The sequence below is a fragment of the Copadichromis virginalis genome, linkage group LG3, assembly GCF_057382275.1.
Source record: "Copadichromis virginalis isolate Kocher_CV1m ecotype Utaka linkage group LG3, C_Virginalis_male_GT1.1, whole genome shotgun sequence".
Taxonomy (NCBI): domain Eukaryota; kingdom Metazoa; phylum Chordata; class Actinopteri; order Cichliformes; family Cichlidae; genus Copadichromis; species Copadichromis virginalis.
Genome location: NC_140620.1, coordinates 52262786 through 52288790, shown reverse-complemented (window position 1 = coordinate 52288790; position 26005 = coordinate 52262786). Strand labels below are relative to the sequence as shown.

Here is a 26005-nt window from a genome sequence, read left to right as displayed (position 1 = left end):
TAGGTTCCTGGTGGAGTCTTGGTTTTCTTTGCCTGTTTTGGACTGCATGGTTATGTAGATTTTTTAAACCTGTAGCAGTAGTTGCAGCTTTTGTTGTATTGGCTTGCCCTCTTGTGGATGTAATGCAATATTTGAATGGTTCAAACTTGTGTTTTGGGGTTTTTGTTCAATTATTTTTTCTGAAAATAACCAGCTGTGGCTAATGCTCAAGTTTGGAAATTTTAATATGGGTTCGCTGACATTGTTCTTACAGGCCCAGTTTCCAGTGTAACTTTGAATGCATGGGATGGCATCTTGGAAAACATTAAATTCTATAAAATTCTAAATGCAGGTAATAATAATGTGAGAGTTTCACGGGCAGCTTTTAGAGCAAATTAATTCATTTTTTTCTGGAAAAAAGTTAACTATAACTAGCAATCAATCAGTTGAGTAATTATGTAACGAACTACACACTCTGGATATAATCCAAAGGCTCTGCCATTCTTGCACACATAAAGTATCTTGATTTTTGGCAAAAGGCAATTAAAATTCCTTTCCATTGAACACAGCAGGTAATTTATTGGGTCATTTAGAAGCTCAGACAGTTGTCGTGTACAGACAGGCCCGCAGTTTATTCTGGCTCAGAGAATAAAAGGGAAGAGTGATGGGCAGTGTGATGAAGAAAGAAGAAAGGAGATGAAATGTACTGTATTCTGTCAGCAGAGTTGTGGTGTCACCAGCTCAGGGACAGTCTGACGTGCACATGATGGAGGTTTCATGCCTGGGCTTGTCTTGGAAGACCTCGAATTAGAGGAGAGATAGGGGCCAGTGCATTCAATAACACTGAGACAGTGGGAGGGAGAAGAAATAGATACCACATTGTCTTTGAAGGTAAATGACACATACTTGCAGTAACTGCTTGCACTGCAGATTGTTTAGTTCTTTCATTTAGATGTTGGAGACTTCCAACATTCAATCTTTTGTTGTTTTTCCCTATCTGATGATGAGTTTACTTTATTCTCTGTTTGCCTTTTGCATAGCTGTGATAACTGGGCTGTCATCATGTCATACGTTTAGACTCCCTTGTTGAAGTATTAAATACTATGTTAACTATAAATAGTTTCCCCCTTTCATAATAACCGAATGCTCGGTGACGTTTTTCATAACGCGCCTGTTTTAATTGTGTTGAGTCTTTAAGCTTGGAGCTGTAGAAGCTAGTTCAAGTCCCTAAACCATACACGTTGTTTCTGTTGTTCGATCTATTTCAGGCATTTTTAATTTAATTATTTGTCAAATAAAGTGTTTTACTTCAAGTAAAATTCATCCAAGAAGCTTGTGCTTCAAGTAAAATTATTTTTTTTAAACTATTAGCACTAATTAGCAGCATTTGTCTCTATGTGTTTATGTTTTGTACCCATACAGTTTATGAATGTGATCGCTTACCAAGCTTGCTGTTCTTGATTACGTCACTCTCTAGTCTAAATATGGTTACATCCAAAAAAAGAAATCAAACGCTGGTGCTGAGACTTTAAGCTGCAAAGTGGATGTAGGTCATAGTGGCTACGTCAATCTTCTATGAGACTGAAGAGGAGTGCTCTCTCTTTGGTTCTGTGCTGCTGCATCATTGTAGGGTATGAATGAAATGTTCTGCGCTCTCTCCTTGTCGTCACATTAAACATTGCCGGGGCCCGCAGGCTGAACATTGAAAACACTGGATGTAATTGGTTGCCGTGTGCTACATCATACATGAAGTCGATTATTCCAGTAGTGCGAACGCTGAGAAATGACGGAGTTTCCTCTGACAGTCTCATGTTGTTCCATTTGTACATTCTAAATCATCTTCTGGTACTTCCTCTGCACGCGTTACAGATGTGATAGATGTGCTCCCGACACAGACCCGTCTTGTGAGTTGATCATGCAGCGAGACGAGCGTGGTCCTCCCGAGAGTGATTTCATTCACGGTTTTCCCCGTGTGCTTTCGGAGCGATACAACAAAGCACACATCACGAGGTCGACAAACAGCGTTATCTGGCTTCTCACACAGGAGGGGCGTTTTCCATCTGTAAGTGATGCAGTGAAGAGAGAAAAACATCACCTCTGACAAAAGCCTTCGGCAAACTTATTTGTTGTTGTTTATTATTATTATTGCGAGAAATAATGGAAGCTCTCCAGTAGCCTTTAACTTCAGGTTGATAGTACGTGCTTATGCACTCTACCTCTGTTATCCTGCTGTTAGTGTGATGGGATTTTCATGTACGCTTTCAGTATTCACTGGGGACTGTAGCTGTTTGTTACTGTTTTGGTGTATTTTTACCTCTTGGGTTTTTCTTTTCTTTGTTTTTTATTCCTCAGCCGTAAAAGGCTGATGGGATATTGTCGTCACCTGCCGAGTGTTCAGGCGGAGCGGCGTGGACACTCAAGTTTGTGAATGTGATACTTAGAAAAGGAGGCGGTGTAGGATTTTCAAATTCATACCCTAAGTGCATCTACTAGGAAGGGGAGGAGTAGCCACTCCTTTCAGCTATGATTAGGAAAATGATGCTACAGTTTGCAGAGGCTTACCAAAGGTGGACAACAGAAGACTGCAAAAATGTTTCTTGGTTTTAATTAGCCTCCGTTTGTGCTGGAACATTCTGATGGTAGGGTTTTGGCATAAACAAGATAAAAGCATGGACCCAACCTGCCTCGTATGAGCGATTCAGGATGCTGGTGGCGTAATGGTGTGGCACACTTTGAACCGCTTAGAAGCAACTGAACTTTGTTTCAGTGCCACAGCCTACCTGTGTGTTGTTGCTGAACATGTACATCCCTTTATGACCGCAGTTCCAGCAGGTTAACACTCCATGTCTCAAAGCTCAGGTCATCTCTAACTGGTTTCTTGAACATAATAAATGTTCAAATCTGTGACGAATGTTTCCAGCATGTTGTTGAATTAATGCTGTGAAGAATGACGACAGTGCTGAAGGAAAAATGGTGTCCAACCTGGCATTAAAGTGTACCTAACAAAGCAAGTTTAAGTGAACTGTAAAAGTAACATTTTTGTTTCCAAAGGGGTATAACTAATTTTACATTAGTGTAGTTAGTTTTCTCTTCTGGAGTTTATGGAAATAATGTGAGCAGAGCATAAAGATTCACAGTTGTTGTTCATAATCGTTGATGATTCTAAGAATACCAAACATCAAATGAACTCTGATCTGTTGATCTGCTGAAAGATGTTGAAATATGGAATTTTTTTTATTTCATTATATATATCAGTGGGAAATATTCTTATTTGTTTTTACTGACATGCAACAGTGTATATAATTATAGACGCTAAATTTCATATCCAACTCCAGGCCTCGAGGGTCGGTGTCCTGCAGGTTTTATGTGTCCTTGATCCAACACAGCTGATTTAAATGGCTAAATTACCTCCTCAACATATCTTGAAGTTCTCCAGAGACCTGCTAATAATAATAATAATAATAATAATAATGGATTGGATTTATATAGCGCTTTTCAAGGCACCCAAAGCGCTTTACAATGCCACTATTCATTCACTCTCACTCTCACACACTGGTGGAGGCAGCTGCAGGCAGCTAATGAACTAATACTTTAGTTTTGGCATGTTGACCCAGGGTGAGATCTAAAACCTGCAGGACACCGGCCCTTGAGGCCTGGAGCTGGACACCCCTGCAGTTTGCCTACTTAAAAAAAAACTTTATTTACACTGTAGCTGGAGACAGTGCTCTGAACAGTGAGTCTATACGTGCCAGCATCCCCATACATCATAGAGTACATTATTCAGGAAGTCATTATTTCAGTTGCACAAACAAATAACAAAGTAACATAAATCATAACAACACTGAATATTCATTATCGATAAAATAAGATGAGGTAGCCTTTATTAGTCTCAGAGTTGGGAAATTCACATTGTTACAGCAGCCGAGTGAACAATATTTCTTATGATATGAACAAATAATAATGTGTTCCTGATGTAAATTAATGAATTTGTACATAAAAAAAGAAGAATGCAGAATATTACGTGTTTGACATATTTCCTGGGGGAGGACCTCCCCACACACACAGCCAAACATGTGTTAGTCACACAAATTTTCCCGGGTTTAAGCCCTATGACTGTGTCAAAATATTGTCTGTGTGTGTGAACCTAGACACACAACCAAATTGCGTGGGAGCTGGCAGTGCAGCATTTTTTCAAAACATTATTTATCTAAGTTGTTTACTCAAAAATACATAGAAGGTCAAAGTAATTGAAAGCTTGTGTGTGTTTGTGTGTGCGCGCGTGCAGAAGTGTTTGCGTCGAGGATGAGCAATACGAGGGGGATTTGAGAAGCTGTCTTCCGCAAACTTCAGAGGCAGAAGTCAGATTAGTTTCTTTATGAGCCGGAGATAAAGCCCAGAATTCCCTTTGTCTCTCAAACACGCGGGCTCGTGTCAGCCTGACTTTTGATGTGAAGCAGTCTTATCTGACGGTAACCTTTCAGAGCCGAAGGCATCGGGCACGACTGCCATTGAGTCATTAGAGTGAAACACATTTTATGATGCCATTTGCATATTTTAATTACAACACCGCGGAAGTGGAAAGCATCAGACATCTCAGAGTTGTTGTGCTTTAAAAGGGTGGGATGGTCGTGTAAAAACAAATGCGTACAGGTGTGTGTGCGAGGGAGGGAGAATTAGACGTACGATATACTGGTTAGCTCAGAGTGAGTCTTGGAGAGGTTTGGTTTAAGCGGTTGCAGCAGAGGAGCATATTAACACTGACACTCCCCCAGCGAGGCCGGCTCTTTGATTTGAGATGGAGGTTAGCAGCTGAATAATGATTTCAAACACATTTTCAAAAGGAGCAGATATGGAGCGGTCCCTTTTCATTGATATGCATTGAGGTGAAAATTGTAGGACTATCTGTTCGCTCTCAGCCCAATTTAGTGATGCATCATAACACAGAAAGAACTTCTTCCACAATAGTAAATAACAGATTGATTTATGGACGCTGCACAAAGGAGGCTGGTTAACGAGAACAGAGCCCGTCTGTGTCATCGCCTTTTTTCTTTTGCTTTTTGTTACATAGTTAGGGGACGTTTGTGCTACGCCGCGGCACATGGTCTGATTAACAAGACTCCAAAAAGTGGCAACGGTTGCAGCTAAACAAAACCCGAGCTCAGCTAAATTGTAGCACATTGGCTATATGCAGTGCAGTGTAGTGGAGTTACAGTATGTAGGCCAAACCCAGCATGGGATCCATTTGAAGTATTTCACAACTTTGCCAGCGTGTAGTGGAATAGCAGGGGTTTACTTTTAGCTCCACAGATTCACATCCATTCATTCCACTTGCAGCCTAAGAGGGTGAAATTGTGATTAGCTAAACGCACGCACACAAACAGACACAGATAAATATGCAGATAAACATACAAATAAGTACAGTCGGATACTCCGAGAGACACGCGTTCGAAGACCCCCGCAGACCCACAAGGAGTGTTTACCCATTTATTTTTGCTGTTTGTTTGTTTTGCTCGGTAAATCTAACCACCGCACAGCTGCTGCTGCTGGAGCAGGCGCGGACACCAGTTCGGGGATTCATTAGCTCTTGTTTTTCCTCCCCTCATTTCCCCACTTTTCTCGTCTCGCTCCTTTTTCCCTGCGTCTCGACACAGGAGCGCTGTATAAGTGGTTTATCCCACGGGCTGGATCCAGACGTTAGTTCTGTGAAGCTGAGTTTTGGCACTTTGTGTTGCCTTTTTTTATTTGCCCTTAAATGTTTTAAACACTTCAAGTCTGCAGGAATAGTTGTAGAAAGGGTTTGGAGGAACTTGCTAAAAGTGGAGAGAATGATCTCCAGCGATGTCTTCGGGGTTATGTCAGGTTTAATATGTAGCTTGCACAGTTTTAACTGTTTCGCCTGCTGTGCCCACTGGGGGCATGAAGTTGGTACACTTTGGCATTTACCAGGCAACGAGGAGCTAATAAAAGATGCTCTCAGGAAGAATTACAGGTTCTTAAGCTATTGAAGGTAAAAACACCAAAGCTTTATGCAAAAAATAAAAAAGTTGTGGCAGATTTGAATTTTCCCTTCAGCTTTGTCTCCTTGTGCAGCTCTGTCTTTACTGTTTTTAGATCTAATCACTTGCTCACATGCACCTTGCAGTGTAACTACATCAGACTTTTGCAGATAGCAGGTGAGAGATGAACCAGCCCAATTCATCACAATGAGATTCATAGCATGCTAAAACTAGCAGGTATGCTGCAAGCATTTGCATCTCTGCCCACGATGATGACCTTGAAGAAGGCGAGGAACTTTACAATTCTGTAAACTAAATCTGCATCCGCACTGGAAGAGACCAGAGAAAGTGAACGACATTCCAAAACTTCAAGCAATAACGGCTGGCAGCCGGAAACATGCGGGATCCAAGATTTTAAAAAATGTCTTCCAGCCGAGCAACTGAAGTGACACTGAAGAGTGGTGCTGATTGACACATGACCTAGTAGTAGATACATTAAAGAGTCACCTAGGAAACTGGAGCCTGGAACATCCACGGCAACCAGAGAATTCATTTATTTGGAATGACATCAGCTTCAAAGTGATGTGCGAACCAGCGACTGGCTTCCAGTGTGGACGCGCCATATGGATATCTCATCCTCTGCTGCTTCAGTTTGACACTTGTAATTCTTTATTCTGCCTTTTAACGATTTTAAAGTTCAGCATGAAAACAATTAGACATGTTAAGGTCAACCATTGATTCATTAGGCACAATTTCACTGCTTTTAAATACCTGGAACATTTCTACACAGCTTTAATCCTTTTCAAGCCAACAATTATTGCATTTTCTGGATGGAACACACTAATCGACTCTAACGTCGCATCCTGTGAACGGGTCGGCAAATGAGCGAATAAAGAAACTCAGTGTGTTGTGTTCTTGTGCCAGCCGTGCCGGTGACTAAAAACACTTACTGCAGCTGTGTGCTAGTGCAATGCACACAGCTTGGACTATACTATACATCGTGTCCGATCTGGCCCACGGCACCCCTATTTCACCCGCCATTACCCTCTGACTGGTTGGAAGACCCCGGGGACGGACACACCCGAAGGAGCTGAATGAAAGATAAACAGGAGTGGGGCGAAAGAATTCAGCTGAAGAAGAGATGTAGAAACACAAAGAAAAGGAGACAAGGAGGCGCACACACACAACACGGAGAGAGCTCATGATGGGAGTGTGTGATGAGGAGGATGAGCTATTGTTCCTCAGGGCTCTAAAAGTGTTCACAGGGCAACAAAACCTGATCGATAGACGCACACCTCCACTCTATAAAGACTCTTGTTAAAGAAGAAGAGTGAAATAGATACTGGTCTTTCTCTCATCCCTGTGGACACACACACACACACACACACCTGGCAATCTATCATCTCACTTCCTCTCACTGTGTTTGTCCCTTTGTGACTCATTCTGTCTCTGTCAGCCACTTCTCCTTTGCTGCCATCCTCCCTCAGAGTATGACCGAGTGTGTGTGTGTGTGCACGTGTGTGTGTGTTCGTCTGTATCCCTCTGACACACTTGGACTGGCCTGTGACAAAAACAAGAGCAATCACACCCCTTCATGCTTAACATACACATACACAAACACACACACACACAGAAGCCCGCATGGGCAGATTGAAGGCTACGAGAAACGCTTGTGTGCATATGGTCGTGCTCTGCTGGGAGCTGGCCTGGTTTCTCTCTCACCAGTGTCAGGACTTCAGATGCTAGCAGCTCCAGCTCCAAACCCAACCCTGAAAGGAAAAGAGTCAGAACCACAAGGGACGCGGCAGATGAAAGAATGAATGACATAAGAGTGAATGCAGGAGCGTCCACGAGGAGAGAGACAGAGTGCAAAAAAGGTGATGCATATTCAACTATTAATGATTCAAATACGAAACACGGAAAGTTGGATTCTTGAAAAAAAATGTCCTGGTTTATTTGCTGACACCTTTGAGTATTTGAGGTAACAGCATGTGTGCACGTTATTGTTCTTACCTCTTACCTGACCTTCATACGGCTGCGCAGTTGCCACTAGGAGAATTCATTTATTTGGAATGACAGGTGAGATGCTGTGAAATGAGGGTGTACAGTTCTTCAGCATCACAAATCAGCATTTCACTCACTGTCCTTCACATATTTTCTATTAAAATGTCTGTCAGAATACAGCCGTTAATATGAGTGAAGGTTGGTTAGGCTAATAGGAGTTTCCTGCAGTATCACACAGAAAGTCAATTCAGTTTCATTGAAAAAATTACCAAAGCAGTCAACTCAAGCCACTACGAAACCCCAACAATCAGATGATCCCCTATGAGCAAGCTCTTGGCAACAGTGGGAAAGAAAAACAGGAAGAAGCCTCCAGCAGAACCAGGCTTAGGGAGGGGCGGGGCCATCCGCTGCGACCAGATGAGTGTGATGTTCACATGTCTGCACTGCATGTAATATTTTGTGCTCTACTGGACATCCATCAGCTGTCAGACACAGACTGAAGAACCATCTCCGACCCTGCCTGCTCCCTATTAGCTTCTGATGGAAAACATCATTCCTGCATCCGAACATGTGCATTTTTCTCCCGCTGCCTGTCCTCATGACTAAAACCTGCTCTTGCTCTTTATTATGTGCTGTGAGATTACAAATATCAATCGGTGCTTGTTGTTAATAGAGCTCTACCTCGTCGCGTCTGCTCGTTTGCAACTCGCTAATTTGTACTGCTCTCGGTTCTTTGTGTTGATCATTATTGAAATGAACCTGCTGCTTCTGTGTTCACAGATTGGTGTTTTGTTTAGGAGTTTTTTTAGTATCACCCATCAGCTTTTTTTCTTTTTTTCTTGGTTACTGCAGTGCCACGCTAATCTGACCCACTCAGTAAATCTAGCTCTCTGCTAACAAATAAATTCCACTTCCTGTTTCAGCACCATGTTAAAAGTTACCCCATGTTTGCTGAATGATTTCAGGGGGCGGTTTAGCAGCGATAGCAGTACCTCAGTACAGATCTGTGTTAAAAGGTTCCACACTGAGGCCGATGCCAGTGACAGTAAACTATCAGTAAAGCCGGATCATAAACCAATCAGCAACTGAGACAACTAAAACCTGTTAACATGTAAAGTTTTTCACACACTACTTTGGTAACCTCAAAAATAGGTTGATATAAATCTCCCCACTTCACTTGGCTGCAGTTATTTTACCCGTTATTGCTACAAGTTGCTGAATTTCAGTTTGGGTTTGGGTCACCTCACAGCCACTAGTGTCCTTCTGCGTGGATTTTTGTTAAGAGATGAAGAGTTAAAATGAATGATAACGATGTGATGTTCTGCTGGGAAGCATCAGGATCAGCTGCTTTTCCCCTCGTGCCCGACATCACCGGACACCCCCACAGGTCCCGTTTTTCGCCCTGTTGAATCAGAGCTGTGTTGATGGACCTACACGGTATCAGACGGGTGTAATGCTGGGCCCGATCGATCCATGCATACAGTGATTTTTGTGAGCCCTCATGCATCAGTGGTTTTTCGACTCCAGCCCAGAAACCGCAGACTCCGGCAGAGAGGTAATTACTGAATATAGTAGCATTGATTGGCAGCGTGACAAAATAGGGTTTGATTGATTCAAAGCTTTATAACTTAAAGACGAGAGGCCGCTGTTTTATTTTACATCACCATTAACACGCCGCTGTTTGTTTTCTCAACAATCAAACGTGACTGTTACAGAAAAGGAGGATTTGGGCGATAAGAAGGAGAGGATAAATACAAAATAAAGCGTTAGGAAGGCCGCGAATTGAACTCCCTGCTTCTAATGTTAAGCAGGTAACCCTCTCATTTGGTGTGTTGTTCTGCTCAGGAAAGGACTGGCATCAAACACATCTCAGCACACACACACTCACATATACAGGGGTCCTGCCCAGTAAGAGGGCATAAAATCTGAATAATTTCACAGATAATTTGGTTGTCACAGGCTGGCAATAGCAATAACAACTTTAGATAGAGAGCCAGCACAAAAGGGAAGTAGAGAGAAGAGCGGAGCGAATCACCCTTAGCCAATCGCTGTGTCTAAGCCAAAGTGGTGTTTGTGGGAGGATTAAAAAAAAAAAGAGCTCCTTTTTAAGCCTGTCGAAGAAAATGAGGGGAATCGCTCTCATTTCCCCTTTTCTCCTGCTTCCAAATCGTTCCTCCTCTCCTTGCATCACTCAGCGTGACCCTTTGAAAAATTGCAAAACGTTTAACGTGGCGGCGGGATGATCGCGCGCTCCAGCTTCGGCGATGGTGGCATAAAATATGGGGTGCTGTAATTGGAATTATGCACTTAGAAACAGTTTGGGGATGTGCAGTCTATCCAGCACACAGGTGGCTTTCATCACCTCGGAAAGAAGCAGGCAGCGGTGCGCGTGTGTGGGTGTGCGCGGCCACATATTGAAATTGTGTGTCCTATACATTATTCAGATGCTTCGAGCCACCACATCTGTTCATTTCTCTGAGCGACACGCACACACACACCTGATGAACAATAATTACTCTGCTGCCTGGCACCCGTGTCACCCTCTAACATTGGCTTTGTGCGGCATGTAGTTTGTGAGGAGTGCTGTTTGTCACCTGTACGCACAGATCATAATGACAGAAATAGCTGCGCACAAACAACAAACTTGTGCAGGATAGATGCACCACAGTTTGCCGTGCATGTGCTCACAATTCCCGAAGAGGTGCGTGCACACTTTGGAGTCTGTGGAGCGTTTTGGAGGGGTGCTTACAGTACGTACTCGCTTGATCCCTGTGTCTTTGCGCGCTTACATGTGTGTGTTGTGTGCGGCCTGTGTTTTTGGGAGAGGAGAGAGAGATAAAGAGAAAAGGAGGCAGTCTTTTCTGTGGCGTCAGCCTTTGATCATCGTCCCTCTGTGTACGTGTGTGTGTATGTGAACCAACCCCTGGTGTCTTGGAGGCAGATGAAACACTGTGCCTCTATCCGGGGCTCACAGAACACCCACTATCCTCCTCGCCTTTTCCTTTACTCTCATCTCTGCCTCGCTCTACCCCTCCCTCATCGCCCCCCCCCCCCACCACCACTGTTCGTTACCACAGCCATTTTAAAGGCTATTCATGCGGCGCCGCGCCTTTCATCTTGCATTGCTGCGTTTTCACCAGCTCCTCGATTTCTTTTTTTTTTTTCCTCAAGCCTTTTATCAGATTAGAGCAGACGGGGGTAGATGGGGGGAGGACGGGTGAAGTGGCCTGCTGTTGTGCACTGTCTCTCTGTCAGATGGACGCAGCGTGGAGGTGCAGAGAAGACGGCGGCTTCGGCTGTTATGAAAGATAACACGAGGATCTGGGGTGTCTGCTGGCTCTGTGTGGCCCACTTCTCTGTTTTGCAGCCACTGTGATAATAGATGCTTCAAGAAGCTGCACAATAATGATTATTTCCCACCTTTGGACTTTGCTGCCAGAGCTTTCTCTTTTTCTTCTTTGTCCAAGAAACTGTGCTGACACAGAAATATTGCTATGCATTGCAGTAATTAGCCAAATTAATGACCTCATTAGCATAATTGGTTATGTTTAATATATCATGGTGATTACAGTAGGGCATTAGGCAGCTTATTTGCCTCTTGTTTGTGCTCGGCTTATTTAACGCACCCAAACATGCTGCTTATTTGTGAGTGTTTGTGGTGTTTTAAGAGCAGCACAAAAGCCGTAATGGAATGAGATGCTTCTCGAGACGCACTTTGATCTGTTTTGTTTTATGGATCGTAAAGGTGAACTGTAAAAATGAAAGAGAATGTAGGAAAATATTGATTCATTATGTACTTGACGTAATTAGTTTGGTTACTGCCGTAAACTCTGTGCAGCATCGACAGCTCGTTTGTGGTGCAGTGCAATTAAAATTAAATATTCATGCACAAAAGGTGATCAGGTAACACCCCCCTCCCCTCCCTCGCCCTGCAACAAACTTCATATTCCTCATCTCTCCATGAGCTGGATTCATGTGGACAGTAATGAGCTCACCACCTTTCTCGGAGCAGTAAACGCCCTCCCTCCTCAGCAGCAGCTCCGCCAGTGTGGGGGCTTCAGGGTTTATGGAAAGAAGTTTGATTATCCAGTTTTAATGCGTTCGTGTAGGTGCAGCAGGTTCGCTGGTGTGTAGTTAGACGAATATGCGAGTAAATTCCAATAACTTGTCTTCTTCTTACTGTAATTCTTTGGATGTTCTTGTGTTTAATAATTATTATCAGGTTTCTCTGTGATTTCTCAGTTATAGCCACTACATAGTCATGCCATAATATCAAGCATGTGTTTCTGTAGTATGTGATGGATATTTGGAGAAAATGCAGGTGGTCTTTCTTGTTTTTACCACAAGGTGGCAGCACATCCTCATGTGTAAGCCCTTAGTAAGTCCCCCTTACCCCCCTCTCACTTATATACCTAATAATTCCTGTTCAATTATAACATAATATATACAGTTCTTGGTTGTATTTTTAGTTTTTAATTTGGCTTGAGTTATTTGTCTTTATTTAGATTTTCCTTCCTTTATTCTTCCTCCACAGACAGATGATTAGACCCCATAAATACAGTCGGGCCTAGCTGTTTCACAGTGTAACCAGCGCTGAGCAGATTAAATGTGTAATAAATTAAGAAATGTTTATGTTGGTGTGCTGGCTCCCAAATTCCCGTTTATCTTGATAACACTACTGAGACACCCATAGCAGATAACGTACTGTATGTTTGTGTTAGAGCTGATCAGAGCAGCTACCAGCATACAAGTGTTCAGCTTCCACTGTAGCAGCTTAATTGATGACCTTTCCAGTGCACCTGTCTTTAATAAAGCTTTAATTAGAAGTCCCGTTAGGATCTCAGGGGCTGCCGGTTAATGGGTACTCAAATAGGAAAGATTTAGGTCTTTGGTGGAACAATCGAAGATACTTACCAGTAATCGTGAGAGGCAAATGTCGGCGAACGTCATAAAGGGCGAGGTATTATTCGGCTGCTCTGATAAACGGGACGGTCGTCTTACGGGGAAACTTCGGGAAGCGTCGGCTGCTTTATCGTTCCGCGGGGGGAATTTGATTTGAAAACAGCATTCTGTGTCATTATGAGGTACAATGAAGAAATTAAACTCAATTATATCAGACAAAGCGCCGAATGAATAATTAATGCACTAACAGTGCTGCATGCATAGAGTGGAGGTGTTCGGGGTATGTATAGTTCACATTATGTATGCAAATTAGGCCCCTGCACAGCTCATGAGAGGATGCATGTAAGGAACTGTGAAGCTTTGGCTTTTCCAATCAGACCACATTCTCAGTTAATTCAGATCGCTCCCTTTGAGACATTTGCTCATTTCAGAGTCTTCATGGGTGTGATGGGATACACACAGCATGTGTTTTGAGTTGCTGGGGTACTTTAATTGAACTTGAATATTCATGCATTTTTCTGTGGCACCTGTGTCGCTTTTTTTTTCTGTCCTACAATCTTCTGCCTGTGAAGGTAAATGTTTCTGTTTGGTCTTCTTTCTATTTCGTATCATGTGAGATGATATTTGATCTGGTTATTTGTACGATTCAGGTCAGGGCCTCCTACGTTCCTCAGACACACGGCTGTCGTACTCTGAGTAGGTCTGTTCAGAAGTTGCTGCTCAATGACATTAGAGAGAGAAAACGTCATTAAGAGAGGGGCTGAAAAAGCACTTGCTTGTGCCACTCCCTTTGTTGTCTCTGTGCACCGGCTGTGACTCCTTGTTGATGACTGATGGTGCTGCACACTCGAGCGCTCTCGTTCTCTACACTCTTGCAGTTCCCTCCCAGAAGTGGCGCTACAGGCCAAAGTGGGAATCACTTTCCTGACAGATGCTAAATATTAAAGCTACACTTCCCAATAACATCTTGTCTTGTTCTCTCTTCATCCCCCTCCATCCTCCCCCCTCCTCTTCTGAAAACACTCCTTCACCTTTCTCCTCCCTCCATCTTTGTGTCCCACACATAAGGCTTCCTGAGCACCGGAGATCAGTCTGCTAAGGGGAACTATGGCCTGCTGGACCAGATTCAGGCTCTGCGTTGGCTCAACGAGAACATAGGCCACTTTGGCGGAGACCCGGAGAGGATCACCATCTTCGGCTCTGGAGCTGGGGCCTCTTGTGTCAACCTCCTCATCCTCTCGCATCACTCTGAGGGTAAATGTCATGTTTTATTCCTCGTACACCACATATTTTTTTAAATATCTTTTCACCACCTTTGCTGCTTTTTCTTATTTAAACCAACATTAACTACCAGCTACCAGCTTGGATCCACCCTGTTAAATCAATGATCAGAGGGCCAGGTTAGCTTATTTCCAGCTCTGTATTTCATTCTTAGACTTTGGCGGAGATGCTTTAAATGGATCAGCGATGTCTTATAGAGGACCAGAGTGCAGCTCCTCTGTTCATCCTCAGACTGAAACAGCCATTTCAGCTCTTATCCCCCTTTCTTTAAACCAACTTTCTTCTGATTGTCGTCTTATTATAAACAGAAGGTGTGAACAGCAGGAGGGCGGAGCTTCTTGGCTCATAGCTGTGTGCCTGAGATGACTGCATCAAGGATTTTTGCTGTCTCTGACATCACACAGAGCCATAAGAAGAAAAAACTCTCAAAAACCAACATCCGTTTCACGTATTTCGTTTACTCTGGGCTGGATCTGATAAGCTTAAAAATTTGTAGTTTTTTCCCGTCGTTTATTTCTTTTCACAGAGACAAAACTCTAAATGAACCAACATCCGTCGCTATAAATCACACCTTCACTCTGCTTAGTGGCCAGATGTGTGCAGGCCAGGCACAACAAAAAATGAAATACAGGATGAAGGTGTTGTGCTCTGGACTAGTGAATAACATGGAGAGTTGTTTATCTGTGCAGTTTTATTCATTTACAGCAAACTGATGCAGTTTGTGTCCTCTGCACATCTGTGGTGCTCTGCTGCGTCACACAATGTGAAGCATGTCAGACTACGGAAAGATGTGTGGTTCAGCTAGAGACCGGGGAGGACCATGCCTCCTTTAACATACATTTCTCGACTAATATATTTTTGTCCTTTGCGTACATTCTGTCTGAATGACTAAAGTTTCTGTCCTCAGTCAGTCAGTTCAGCTCTCTTTAGTGAGCCATGTTTTATTTAATGTAAAATATGATTGTCACGTATAGAAGCACAGCGGATAGCTTCCAGCCCAGAAACAGTTAAGTCCTGTGATGTTCACTTGACACCTTTATCCCCAAAGGAAAACACTGCTTGTCCTTTGAACTGAACAATTTAAGCAGTCGTGTAGCTAATGTGCGAGCGGAGGTTTGATCCACGTTATGTTATTCATTTCTTTGGAGGATAAATGGCGTGGGAGCTCCAGCATTACCCTGAATTACCTGCCTTTGGCGTGCGCTCCTCTGTCCGCGCTTCACTGCTCTGCAGCAGGAAGTCTCTCTCTCCACTGAAAATCCAACATCTATCTGACCTCGTGCTCCCCATTACCAACAACAAACCCCGAGGGCTAAGTGTTAACACCGCACCGCCAAAAGACAGAGGCCGACAGACCAATCGACTTTGATCGGAACTGAGATCAGCGTGGCCGACGATCCGCAGCCAAACGGTCACGCGCTCGCCGCCTTTGATCATGCTGTTCTTGAAGCTGTCCTCCTCCAGTCGTGGCTCCTCTGTTCTCTCGGCTGCTCGAGGACTCTCCCTCAATATGTCTCCCCTCTCTTCATTTTCCGTCTCGCACACACAAACTGCAAAGGACAGAAACAGGAAAGAAATGGTGGGTGAGAAGAACAAGAGAGATTAGAGAGTGTGTTCACACAACCACGCATCTGTTTCAATTACTGCTCTGTGCGTGTGTGTGCGTGCGTGTCTGAAGCACCAAGCAGACGTCTGACTTGTCTCTAATTTTGACTCATTCTGTCGGCGTAGATGTGCCTTGAAAACAAATGTGTTGTCAAAGCTTGAATGAGCATCCGTGCGCTGCTGCTGTGTCACTGTATCTGTTTAACACAATGTCTGTAATTACCGCTGATGTCTGTTAACCCTTCACATTAACCCAGACCACCCCCAGACTTTCCTGTTGAGCACCCCTGTCTGATTGCATATACACAAATATAACCTATAAAGCCTGGTAACTTCACTTCTTTAACACTTTGGAGGGAAAAGTTTGTATTTTCTTTGTGTTGCTAAGTCATGGTGTGATTAGCATAAGTTAAAAGAGGTGAATAACTAGCCCGACATCCCGCAAAGTGACTAATATTAAATGGGTTATTGTAACTTATGTGCTTTCATTATTATTATTAGTTTTATTAATGGGAATACTTTATATAAAAATACACATTTTAATTATAAGTCCATATTAGTGTGTGTGAATGTGAGAGTGAATGAATAATGGAATTGTAAAGCACTTTGGGTGCCTTGAAAAGCGCTATATAAATCCAATCCATTATTATTATTGTTATTAGTTGCTTCTGGTCTCTTTATTAGTTATCATGAAAATATGTAATAACAGCTTACAATTCATGGCAATATTCCACAGCTCCATGACCATTAGTTCAGTTATCCTTTAAAAACCTTGTCATTACTGCATAACAACAGTAAATAACAGTTAAAGTATGAGTGCTATGACTGATGATTTTAAGTATTGATGTGTAAAGTCTGTTTGCTAGCATATCATTTTTCATGTTTATTTATATAGTTAACTTTTTAAGATTGTATGTTTCACAGCCCTGTCATGTGTTAGTCAGAGGTATTCTTTGTTCTCATTGGTGGATGTGGAATGTTTACCTCAGTACTCAGTACTTCTGTGACTACAAGTCATTGGTCGCTGGTTTCCATGACACCACTAGTTCCATGTGTACAGCCCTTTAACCCTCTCAGGCTCAAATTAAGTTTCTGTTGCTAATGCACAAAAGAATACCTGCAGTGGTACTTCTGAGTAAAAAAAAAACTCATAAAATGTGTGTGGGGTAATCAGGTTGTTAGCTTTTACAACGCCTGCCTTGAGAGGGTTAAAGGGTGGTGGTGCCATCCTGCAAGATTAATAACATGTAGTAAATGTGGGTGACTGACCACAAAACTACAGCTAACTCAGAACATATTCCCTGTTCTAAAGTCAAATTGTGCCCATGGCTAACAGGTTGCTCAGCAGTTATTAAACAGCAATAAGAAGGTTAGTGAGGAAACTCTAAATGGTCTTCTAGTTGCAGAATATGCAGACTTAGACGTTAATGCTTAATAAACATTGTGACTGATGAGGAGCCATTCTGTCGCTAACATGCTAATAAGCAGCTTGTCAGTTGTAGATTTATGTGCTTTAATGTAAAATGTTACCTTTTCTTCACATTTTCTTTCTCTGTGTGAATGAGCTCCAGAGATGTCTCTTATTATAGTGTCTAACTTGCTCTGCTTCTAGCATTAATGCTAATCCATAATGATTACGTTCCAGCTCCAACATGAGCTCAAATAAAAAAAAAAAAAAATCTAAAGCACAACCTTAAAAACCGAGGAATGCCGCTGTTTACCCCTTTTGTCTTGTTGCTGACAACCAGCCTCACCCCGTCCCTCACTGTCACCTGTCTGTCCTCATGCCTGCGCTTTCTCATCACCCCGTCGTCATCTTCCTCTTCATCAGCATCTAATGGCGTTACATCAGTCCACTAGACGCCACCTGTCTGTCATGCCTCCCCCCCCTTCTCCCCTCCACCAGGGTGCCAGGTAAGGAGTCTGTCATCCTCACACTTAATGGACACCAATCATGTCAACAACACAGTGTCACAGATCAGGGCTGACATCAGAGGCTTACAGGACGGATAGCAGGACGTAGGGAGGGGGTTGTTAGTGATACTGATATGAAGGTTAGAGGGAGGCAGAGGACAGTAATCAGTATCCATCCACAGTTAAGAGGAGTGAGACAAGGACAGGATGAGAAACAGGAGACTATGCTGAAGAGGAGAAAGAGGGAATAAAATGCTTTGAAATGGAAAATACGAAAAAAGCAGCAGCCAAGTAGAGCAAGGTTTCAAGCAGCGAAGGCAAGAGGCACTAAAGGAGCGACAAAGAAACTGATTTTGAAGACGAATAAAATATACCCTGTCTGTCTGTCTCTCCTCCCCTCCTCGGCCTCTCTCGGTGCAGATATGTAGGTATAGCTGTTTCCAAGCTACTTCTTACTATAATTGATTTCCCAGGGAAAGAAGGCTCTGCAGCTCTGCTTAATAATTAACTGACCAATCTTCGGCCCAGGAGAAGGGAGAGAAAGAAAAAAGGGAGCCCGGGAGGAAACGAGAGAGAGCCAGGCGGCCCCCTTAATGAGCCACTTGAGTGGTTTAAACAGCACAGGACAGCCAGAACTAAAGGAGAGAGAGAGAAAAAGAGGGAGACAGAGAGGGGAAAATACATCCAAGAGAAGCTTGGAAGGGGGGAAAAGCAGCTCAAGAAAGGAAAAAATAGATCTTTTGACATCTCAGATGAGCTTTTTCCCAGTCCTGCCTCCACTTTTTGGAGCTAAAGCTCCATAACATGCTCCGTCAGTGATGCTCTGGGTCTGTAGTCCCATCCTGTGTCTACCAGCTTTTCTCTAGTAAGAAACGTGATGACGAAAAATTGTTAAACTGTATTTTTAATCAAGTTCTCTAGCAGAAAGAAAGTTATGTGATTTATACATCAGGCATCCTCCCTCTGCCCTGAACCTCACCAAAATGTCTTTCTTTCCCACGTCTTCTTTCAGGTCTGTTCCACAGGGCCATAGCGCAGAGTGGCACAGCCATCTCCAGCTGGTCCGTTAACTACCAACCCCTCAAGTACACCAAGATCCTGGCCCGGAAGGTGGGTTGCACCTACGCAGAGACGGCTGACCTGGTTGACTGCCTGAGGCGCAAGAACTTCAGAGAGCTGGTGGACCAAGACATCCAGCCGGCCCGCTATCACATCGCCTTTGGGCCTGTTGTGGACGGAGACGTAGTTCCTGATGATCCAGAGATTCTCATGCAGCAGGTGAGGGTCTGATAACAGCAGCCGCACATCTCTGTTGTGTTTTATTATCCAAGCAAAGTGGTGAGAACTCCTGGGATCAGCCGTGACGTGAAACCAAAATAACTGCAGAGAAAATAACTGCAGTGTTGGTGATGTACATGATCAGGGTGTTATACTTTAGACACACTGAGAAGTTTCTCTTGTGTTGCCATGAGTGTTCGCCAGAAGCCCAAAAAGCAAACAAATAAGACTTTATTAAAGAAAAGTATAAACACAAGTACACGCAAAGATGAGACACAACTATAAAGACAAAGAGCGATCTGACTGGGACAAGTAAAACTAACTGGGAGAGCAGTTTTCTTCCAACAATCGCTACCAAAATGAAACAGGAAGCAACAAGAGACAGTAGCAAATAAGCTAAATGTAGTCAGACCTGGAAAATGTTAAGCTGGAACAGAACCTTAAAGCAGCAAGATGTGATCCTGTAATTCAAAGCTGACAGAGAGTCATCGAGGTTTTCAAAGAGCAGGTTTCTCTTCTCAGTTTGATTGAAATATTTTCATGTGACAAGAATAAAAAATTCTTCTTCTTCTTTATTCATCCATCCAGATGGTATTTTGGACCATCTTCTAAGTGAAAAACTGAAAAAGTTGATTTGTGTGTATTATTAGTGTAAGTAACCACTGCTGGTTGACCAGGATTTTTAATTACAAAAGAGATTCTTAAAAAGTTTTATTATTTGATTAAATAAATGCTACATTCTGAAGAGATTGCTGATGCAGTCAGTGTCATTAATGTGAAAGTCATTTTGGAGACGGGGGAAGTGTTTTATGTAAGGTGAAAAAAATCAAACAGGTGTGCAGAAAGCAGTAACGTGAAAATCACTACAGTGACATATTGTGTGTGAGAGGAAGAAGTGTGAGTTTTGCAGCTCTATGCATTAATCGACACTGCAGACTTTTAAAAGATCGGCCCTGAAGCCGTGACCTGCAGAACACGCAATATGATGAAGATCATGGCCTTAAGAGTCAGTCTTGGAATCCTTGAAAATGCTTGAAGTTTAATATTGTCTTTTCAAGGTTTGAAAAGTGCTTGAAAGTGTTGTAACTAAAAGTTACTGTGACTCAAACATAGAAAATTTTGATTTTTTTATTTCCCACACCTAATTAATTAGAGATTATTTTATTGAAGTCTTTAATAGCATATAACACCCAAAATATGCTTCGGTTCACATTTAACTCCAGAGAATCATCAATCAAAACATGGATATTACCTGACCACAGATTCGTGGTGACGTCACTGCTCTTTTAACTGTTTGGTGTCTTTGCTTTGTTTGCTGGTTGTAGAAATGGTTTATTTGAGCTTTGAGCTGAGATTCAGAGATTTCTGTGGACACTGCTCATGTCGGCACTTATATTTCTGACCTTTTCTTATAACCCATTAAACATCATCTCCTCCCTTCTGACCCCATTTTTGGTGGTGTAGGTACAAATGATCAGGCATGACATTCTCATAATAAATAAGATACTGCAAATAATTATTTCTGCATTTGTGCGATTGAAGTGAATTGAAAATGTGTATGAAATGATACTGTTTTAAAGATTTGGCCTAAATAAATTTGAAGTGAATGAGTCTAAACATGATGACCTAACTAGTGATACCCTGACACACACAAACACACACTCACTCACTCACTCACTCAAGCATGTTGTGCCACTTTCAGCTGAAACCATGTTTCAAACCATATTCTGGGTTTTTAGTTCACCATTTATGAGGTTTCAAGAAGAAAATAAAAGACAGATCTGAATGTTTGAAAATGTTTTGGAAAGATTCTGTAAAGATGAGATGAAAAATACTCAAAGGATAAATTTAATTGGTTTATTATTTAGATAAGAATATCAAGCAAGTAAATGAAGGAAAAGATAAAATGAAGTAATAATGAAAGAAGTTAAACAAGTAAAAGAAGAAACAAGGTAAAATGAAGAAACAAGGCAAAATGAAGAAACAAGGCAAAATGAAGAAACAAGGCAAAATGAAGAAACAAGGTAAAATGAAGTAATAATGAAAGAAGTTAAACAAGTAAATGAAGAAACAAGGCAAAATGAAGAAACAAGGCAAAATGAAGAAACAAGGCAAAATGAAGAAACAAGGTAAAATGAAGTAATAATGAAAGAAGTTAAACAAGTAAATGAAGAAACAAGGCAAAATGAAGAAACAAGGCAAAATGAAGAAACAAGGCAAAATGAAGAAACAAGGTAAAATGAAGAAACAAGGCAAAATGAAGAAACAAGGCAAAATGAAGAAACAAGGCAAAATGAAGAAACAAGGTAAAATGAAGTAATAATGAAAGAAGTTAAACAAGTAAATGAAGAAACAAGGCAAAATGAAGAAACAAGGCAAAATGAAGAAACAAGGCAAAATGAAGAAACAAGGCAAAATGAAGAAACAAGGCAAAATGAAGAAACAAGGCAAAATGAAGAAACAAGGCAAAATGAAGAAACAAGGTAAAATGAAGTAATAATGAAAGGAGTTAAACAAGTAAATGAAGAAACAAGGTAAAATGAAGTAATAATGAAAGAAGTTAAACAAGTAAATGAAGAAAAAAGGCAGAGGAGAGAAAACCCCAACAATCCCCTCTGAGCAAGCACTTGGCGACAGTGGGGAGGAAAAACTGCCTTTAAACGGGCAGAAACCTCCGGCAGAACCAGGCTCAGGAGGGGACAGTCAACTGCCGGGACTGGTTGGGGGGGTTAACAGAGGTGGAGCAAGACGAGGCTACATCAGGTGAGGAAGCAGTAGCGTCTCTCCTCTGGAACAAGTGGAACCATTTTTTTCTTTTTTTTCATGCACTTTTCCACGAGCGCTTTTTTCTCCACGATGCGATTTCTCAGCTCGTCGATGGTTTCTGCAAGTGGTTTTTCTTCAAGTTTCTCACATCTTTGTTCCACCTCTTCCAATGCTGCTTGTTGTTCTTCAAGCTTGTCTTTGAGTTGTTTGGATGTTTCCTCCTGTATCAGCTTGTCCTTGTGCATGTCTGCATTTCTCTGTTGGACCTCTTTGTGCTTGTCTTTTAACTGCTTCTTTCTTTTCTTGATTTCTTGATTTTTGTCTTCATGTATTTTGTCTTCTTGTTGTTTTTGTGACTGCATTTGAGTGTGTTCACTCTTCAAGTTATTGAATTCCACCAAACGCCCCTTAACGAGCTCGGAGTTGTTTCTCGCTATCTGATCGATCCTTTTCTGCATCTGTGAGCACCGTTTCTCCAGTTTGTCCCTTTCTTCTTCCACTTTAGTTGCTTTGTCCTCCAGCTGATTACAAAACTCTTGCAGTTTTAGATTTTTAGACTGAAAGTCCTGGACGATGCGTTTTCCTTCTTTCAGTCTTTTTTGTTGTTGCTCTTTCTGTTGAAGAAGGTCTTTATTTTGGCGCAGTGTTTCATCCAGGCTTTCTTTCAGCATGCGGTATTTTTCCTGCATGCTCTTCAGTTTGTGCTGCATGTCTTGTTGCTTTTTGTCCTGCTCTTCCTTCTGTTGGAGGAATTTATTCTTTTCTTCCACAGCTTCATGGAGCTGTCTTTGGAGGAGCCGATTTTTTCGGTCCATGTATTGGAGATCCCGCTGTATCTTATCAGTCATCGTTTTCTTGTCTTGGAGCTGGTTGGTCATTTCTTTTAGTTCTGCACTCTTTTCCCTGTTTTCTTTAATGAGGTGCACAATCTGCTCTCGGGCCTGAGCAAACTTGATTCCCCAGCCCTCATTAATAATGTTTATGTCCGGCTGGCGCTGTTGTCTTTCTTCCAGCTCTTTATTTTGGGCTTCCATTCGTCTACACTTGTCCTCCAGTTGATGTTTTTCTTCTTCAATTTGTTGCATTTTTTTCTGGAGAAGGTAGTTTTCCTTCCTACTCTCCTCTAATGCCCTTTGGAAGGATGAGATGCCATTTGGGGAAATTGGCTGGCCACGCCAGGAAGGAGAGGCGGCGTAATCTTTTTGAATTGGTTGTTTTTTTCTTGGAAACATGTTGGAGTTTCTATACGATGACTTTGAAGAGCTTTCCAAATGTTTCTGTGGTGAACGTTTTGTAGGCTGCAAACACAGATGCTGCTGAAACGAACTAAAACTTGCTGTTTCTCACCCCTATTTAAGGAAAAACATCAAAGGACTTAAGATTCGATGAAGTTCTATGACATCATCACTCCCTAAGCCAATGAGATTGTCACAAGACGTTTTGGAATGGGGTGTTTTTTTTTAAACTGTTTTCAAACTTAACTTAAAATTTCATTGTTTCCTAGTTGTGGACTATTGGTTAGTCCAGCCGATGATGAAATTAATTGTCACAAACATCCCTAATATTACATAACAGACAACAGAAAACAAGACAGTTTTTTTTCTAATAGAGGTATAATAAAAGTTTTTTTAATTATCCTACTTTTTATAAAAGAGAACATTTATTAAAGAGTATGTATTTAATTAAAAAACTCTGTTCATCTAAAGCAGGGGTCAACAACCTTTAAGACCCAAAGAGCCATAATTGGCCTATCTGGGGTTGAAAGGCTCGATAAATGCACGGCGTTTCGCCGGGTACACCGGCTTCCACGAGTGTGATGCTTTTTTGATGCTGTATTTTGAGCGATGAAAAAATAACAAAATATAATTTTATTTGTATATTGCAAAATCACAATAATCTTCCAATTTAGAACTACAAGTAAAAAGAAAACTGGCATAAATAAAATACACTTCAGCTAAATACTAATTTATTTTCCCAAACCACGCAGAGCCGCACTATAAGGACTAAAGAGCTGCATGAGGCTCCGGAGCCGCAGGTTGCCGACCCCTGATCGAAAGGCTATAACAAAAAGCTTCCTGCTGGAAAATGAAATGTCCCCACTGGGCGATCGTGGCTCAAGAGTTGGGAGTTCGCCTTGTAATCGGAAGGTTGCTGGTTCGAGCTCTGGCTTGGACAGTCTTGGTCGTTGTGTCCTTCGGCAAGACTCTTCACCCGTTGCCTACTGGTGGTGGTCAGAGGTGCCAGTATCCGGCAGCCTCGCCTCCGTCAGTGCACCCCAGGGTGGCTGTAGCTACATCACCAGTGTGTGAATGGGTGGATGACTGAACATGTAAAGCGCTTTGGGGGTCTTAGGGACTAAGTCAAGCGCAATACAAATACAGGCCATTTACCATTTTTCTGGGCGTGGGTGTTTAACTAGTTAAAAAGAACAAAAAAACAAACAAACATCTGTCTCCTATTTTTTATGTCACACAGGAAAGAAGCTTCAATATCTGATGAGAAGAATTTGTTGGTCTTTGGTGCAGTTTTCTTCTTTTCTGGCTTGTTGTTTATTTACAGTGGAGATGAAGATCTCTAACAAGTTGATTTGTTCACATTTGCACATTTTTAAGAGGAATATGTTTTTTGAGTTTGTAGACTTGTTTACTGGGAAATGAAATGCTGCTAATGCACAAAGCTGTGTTTCAGCCGCACTTCCTGTTATAGACTTGTGATGCACACAGGCTCTGTTCCAGCACTCAGCATGTTCTTCCTCATTTTCTCCACCAGGGGGAGTTCCTAAACTATGACATCCTGATAGGAGTGAACCAGGGAGAGGGGCTGAAGTTTGTGGACGACAGTGAGGACAACGACGGCATCTCAGCTGCGGCGTTCGACTACACCATCTCCAACTTTGTTGACAACCTCTACGGATACCCAGAGGGTGAGGATGCCACCTCTGTACACTGCCACTTTTTCAGTTATTCCATTTTACAGCCTCCTCTCACTTAACTGCATTTTGCAGCATCATCAGGTTTTGTCTTATTAGGAGCCGCGTTTGTTGATCTGTTAGTTTTTTTCTGTTTACTGTAATAAATGGATTAAAATAAACGGATAATCATCAAAATGAGAAATGTGGACAATTATCAAAGCTTACATTACAGTTCTGACAGCTTGAGTTCACATGAATTTTCAAAAGAATATAAAAAGCTGTGAAAGTGCTTTAAGCGTTTAAAACATGCGAGTAAAGAATGGAATCAGTAACATGTGAGCCCAGTGAAGTGCATCAAACAAGACAAGCGTGCTAAAGAGAGCCACTCATCCACATCACGGCGTGTCTGCGCCTTAACCTTTGAGGCTCTGTGGGCAGTAATGCTATCATCCCCCAGGTAGTCGGCTCCCAGTCTCAGTGTCTGTGTTTCTGACAGATCGGCCTGCGAACCCGTCACAGCCGGACCACAGTCACAGTACAGACATGTTTGGATAATGCAATCATGCTTCCTCTCTGTGCCTGTCACTCGTTCTGTTATCTGAAAGACTTTTTTTTTTCCTCTCTAGATTTCTCACTCGCTTCCTGGCTCTTGGTTCATCTCACCAACATTTGCTTTGGTTTCATATCTGTTGATCAGACCGATCTCTTAAAAAATGTCTCACACTGCTGTTACTTTACTCTTAGCAGTTTTTCACTTTTATCTTTCTTCCCCCTCCTTTTGTCCCCTCCTGTGCTTCTTCACCAGGCAAAGACATCCTAAGGGAGACCATTAAGTTCATGTACACAGACTGGGCGGACAGGGACAACGGAGACATGCGGCGGAAGACTCTGTTGGCCCTGTTTACGGACCACCAGTGGGTGGCACCAGCTGTGGCCACTGCCAAACTCCATGCTGAGTTTCAGTCCCCAGTTTACTTTTACACGTTCTACCACCACTGCCAGACGGAGACGCGGCCCGAGTGGGCCGACGCCGCGCACGGAGACGAGATACCTTACGTGTTCGGCGTACCGATGATCGGTGCCACGGACCTGTTCCCGTGCAACTTCTCCAAGAACGATGTGATGCTGAGCGCTGTGGTCATGACTTACTGGACTAACTTCGCAAAGACTGGGTAGGCCTCATGTCGTAGTGTAAACTGTACACGTTACTGTATGTTCTCTGACAGCCTTCTAGTCATGTTGAATACTTGAATCTGGGTTGCTAGTTTAATTCTCGTGTGGCTTTGAAGAATTGAACATACTGGTTCACCAAAAGCATCCAGATCCCAGAGCAGCCGGTTGGTCTTAGATAGTTGAAAGGTTGCACAGA

The 26005-nt window shown here is 42.4% G+C and overlaps 1 protein-coding gene and 1 pseudogene across 3 annotated transcripts in view; one reads left to right on the top strand and one right to left on the bottom strand.

Annotated features, from left to right (window-relative positions):
- LOC146715210 (neuroligin-2-like) overlaps window positions 1-26005 on the top strand; it is a 253970-nt gene that overhangs the window by 224254 nt on the left and 3711 nt on the right. For all 3 annotated transcript variants that reach the window (XM_085451639.1, XM_085451640.1, XM_085451638.1), the window contains 4 exons: window positions 13950-14135; window positions 18694-18959; window positions 24495-24648; window positions 25442-25808. In XM_085451639.1, the coding sequence (XP_085307765.1) occupies window positions 13950-14135; window positions 18694-18959; window positions 24495-24648; window positions 25442-25808 (973 nt within the window). The remainder of the gene's footprint in view (window positions 1-13949; window positions 14136-18693; window positions 18960-24494; window positions 24649-25441; window positions 25809-26005) is intronic.
- Window positions 21756-23063, bottom strand: LOC146715211 (uncharacterized; annotated as a pseudogene).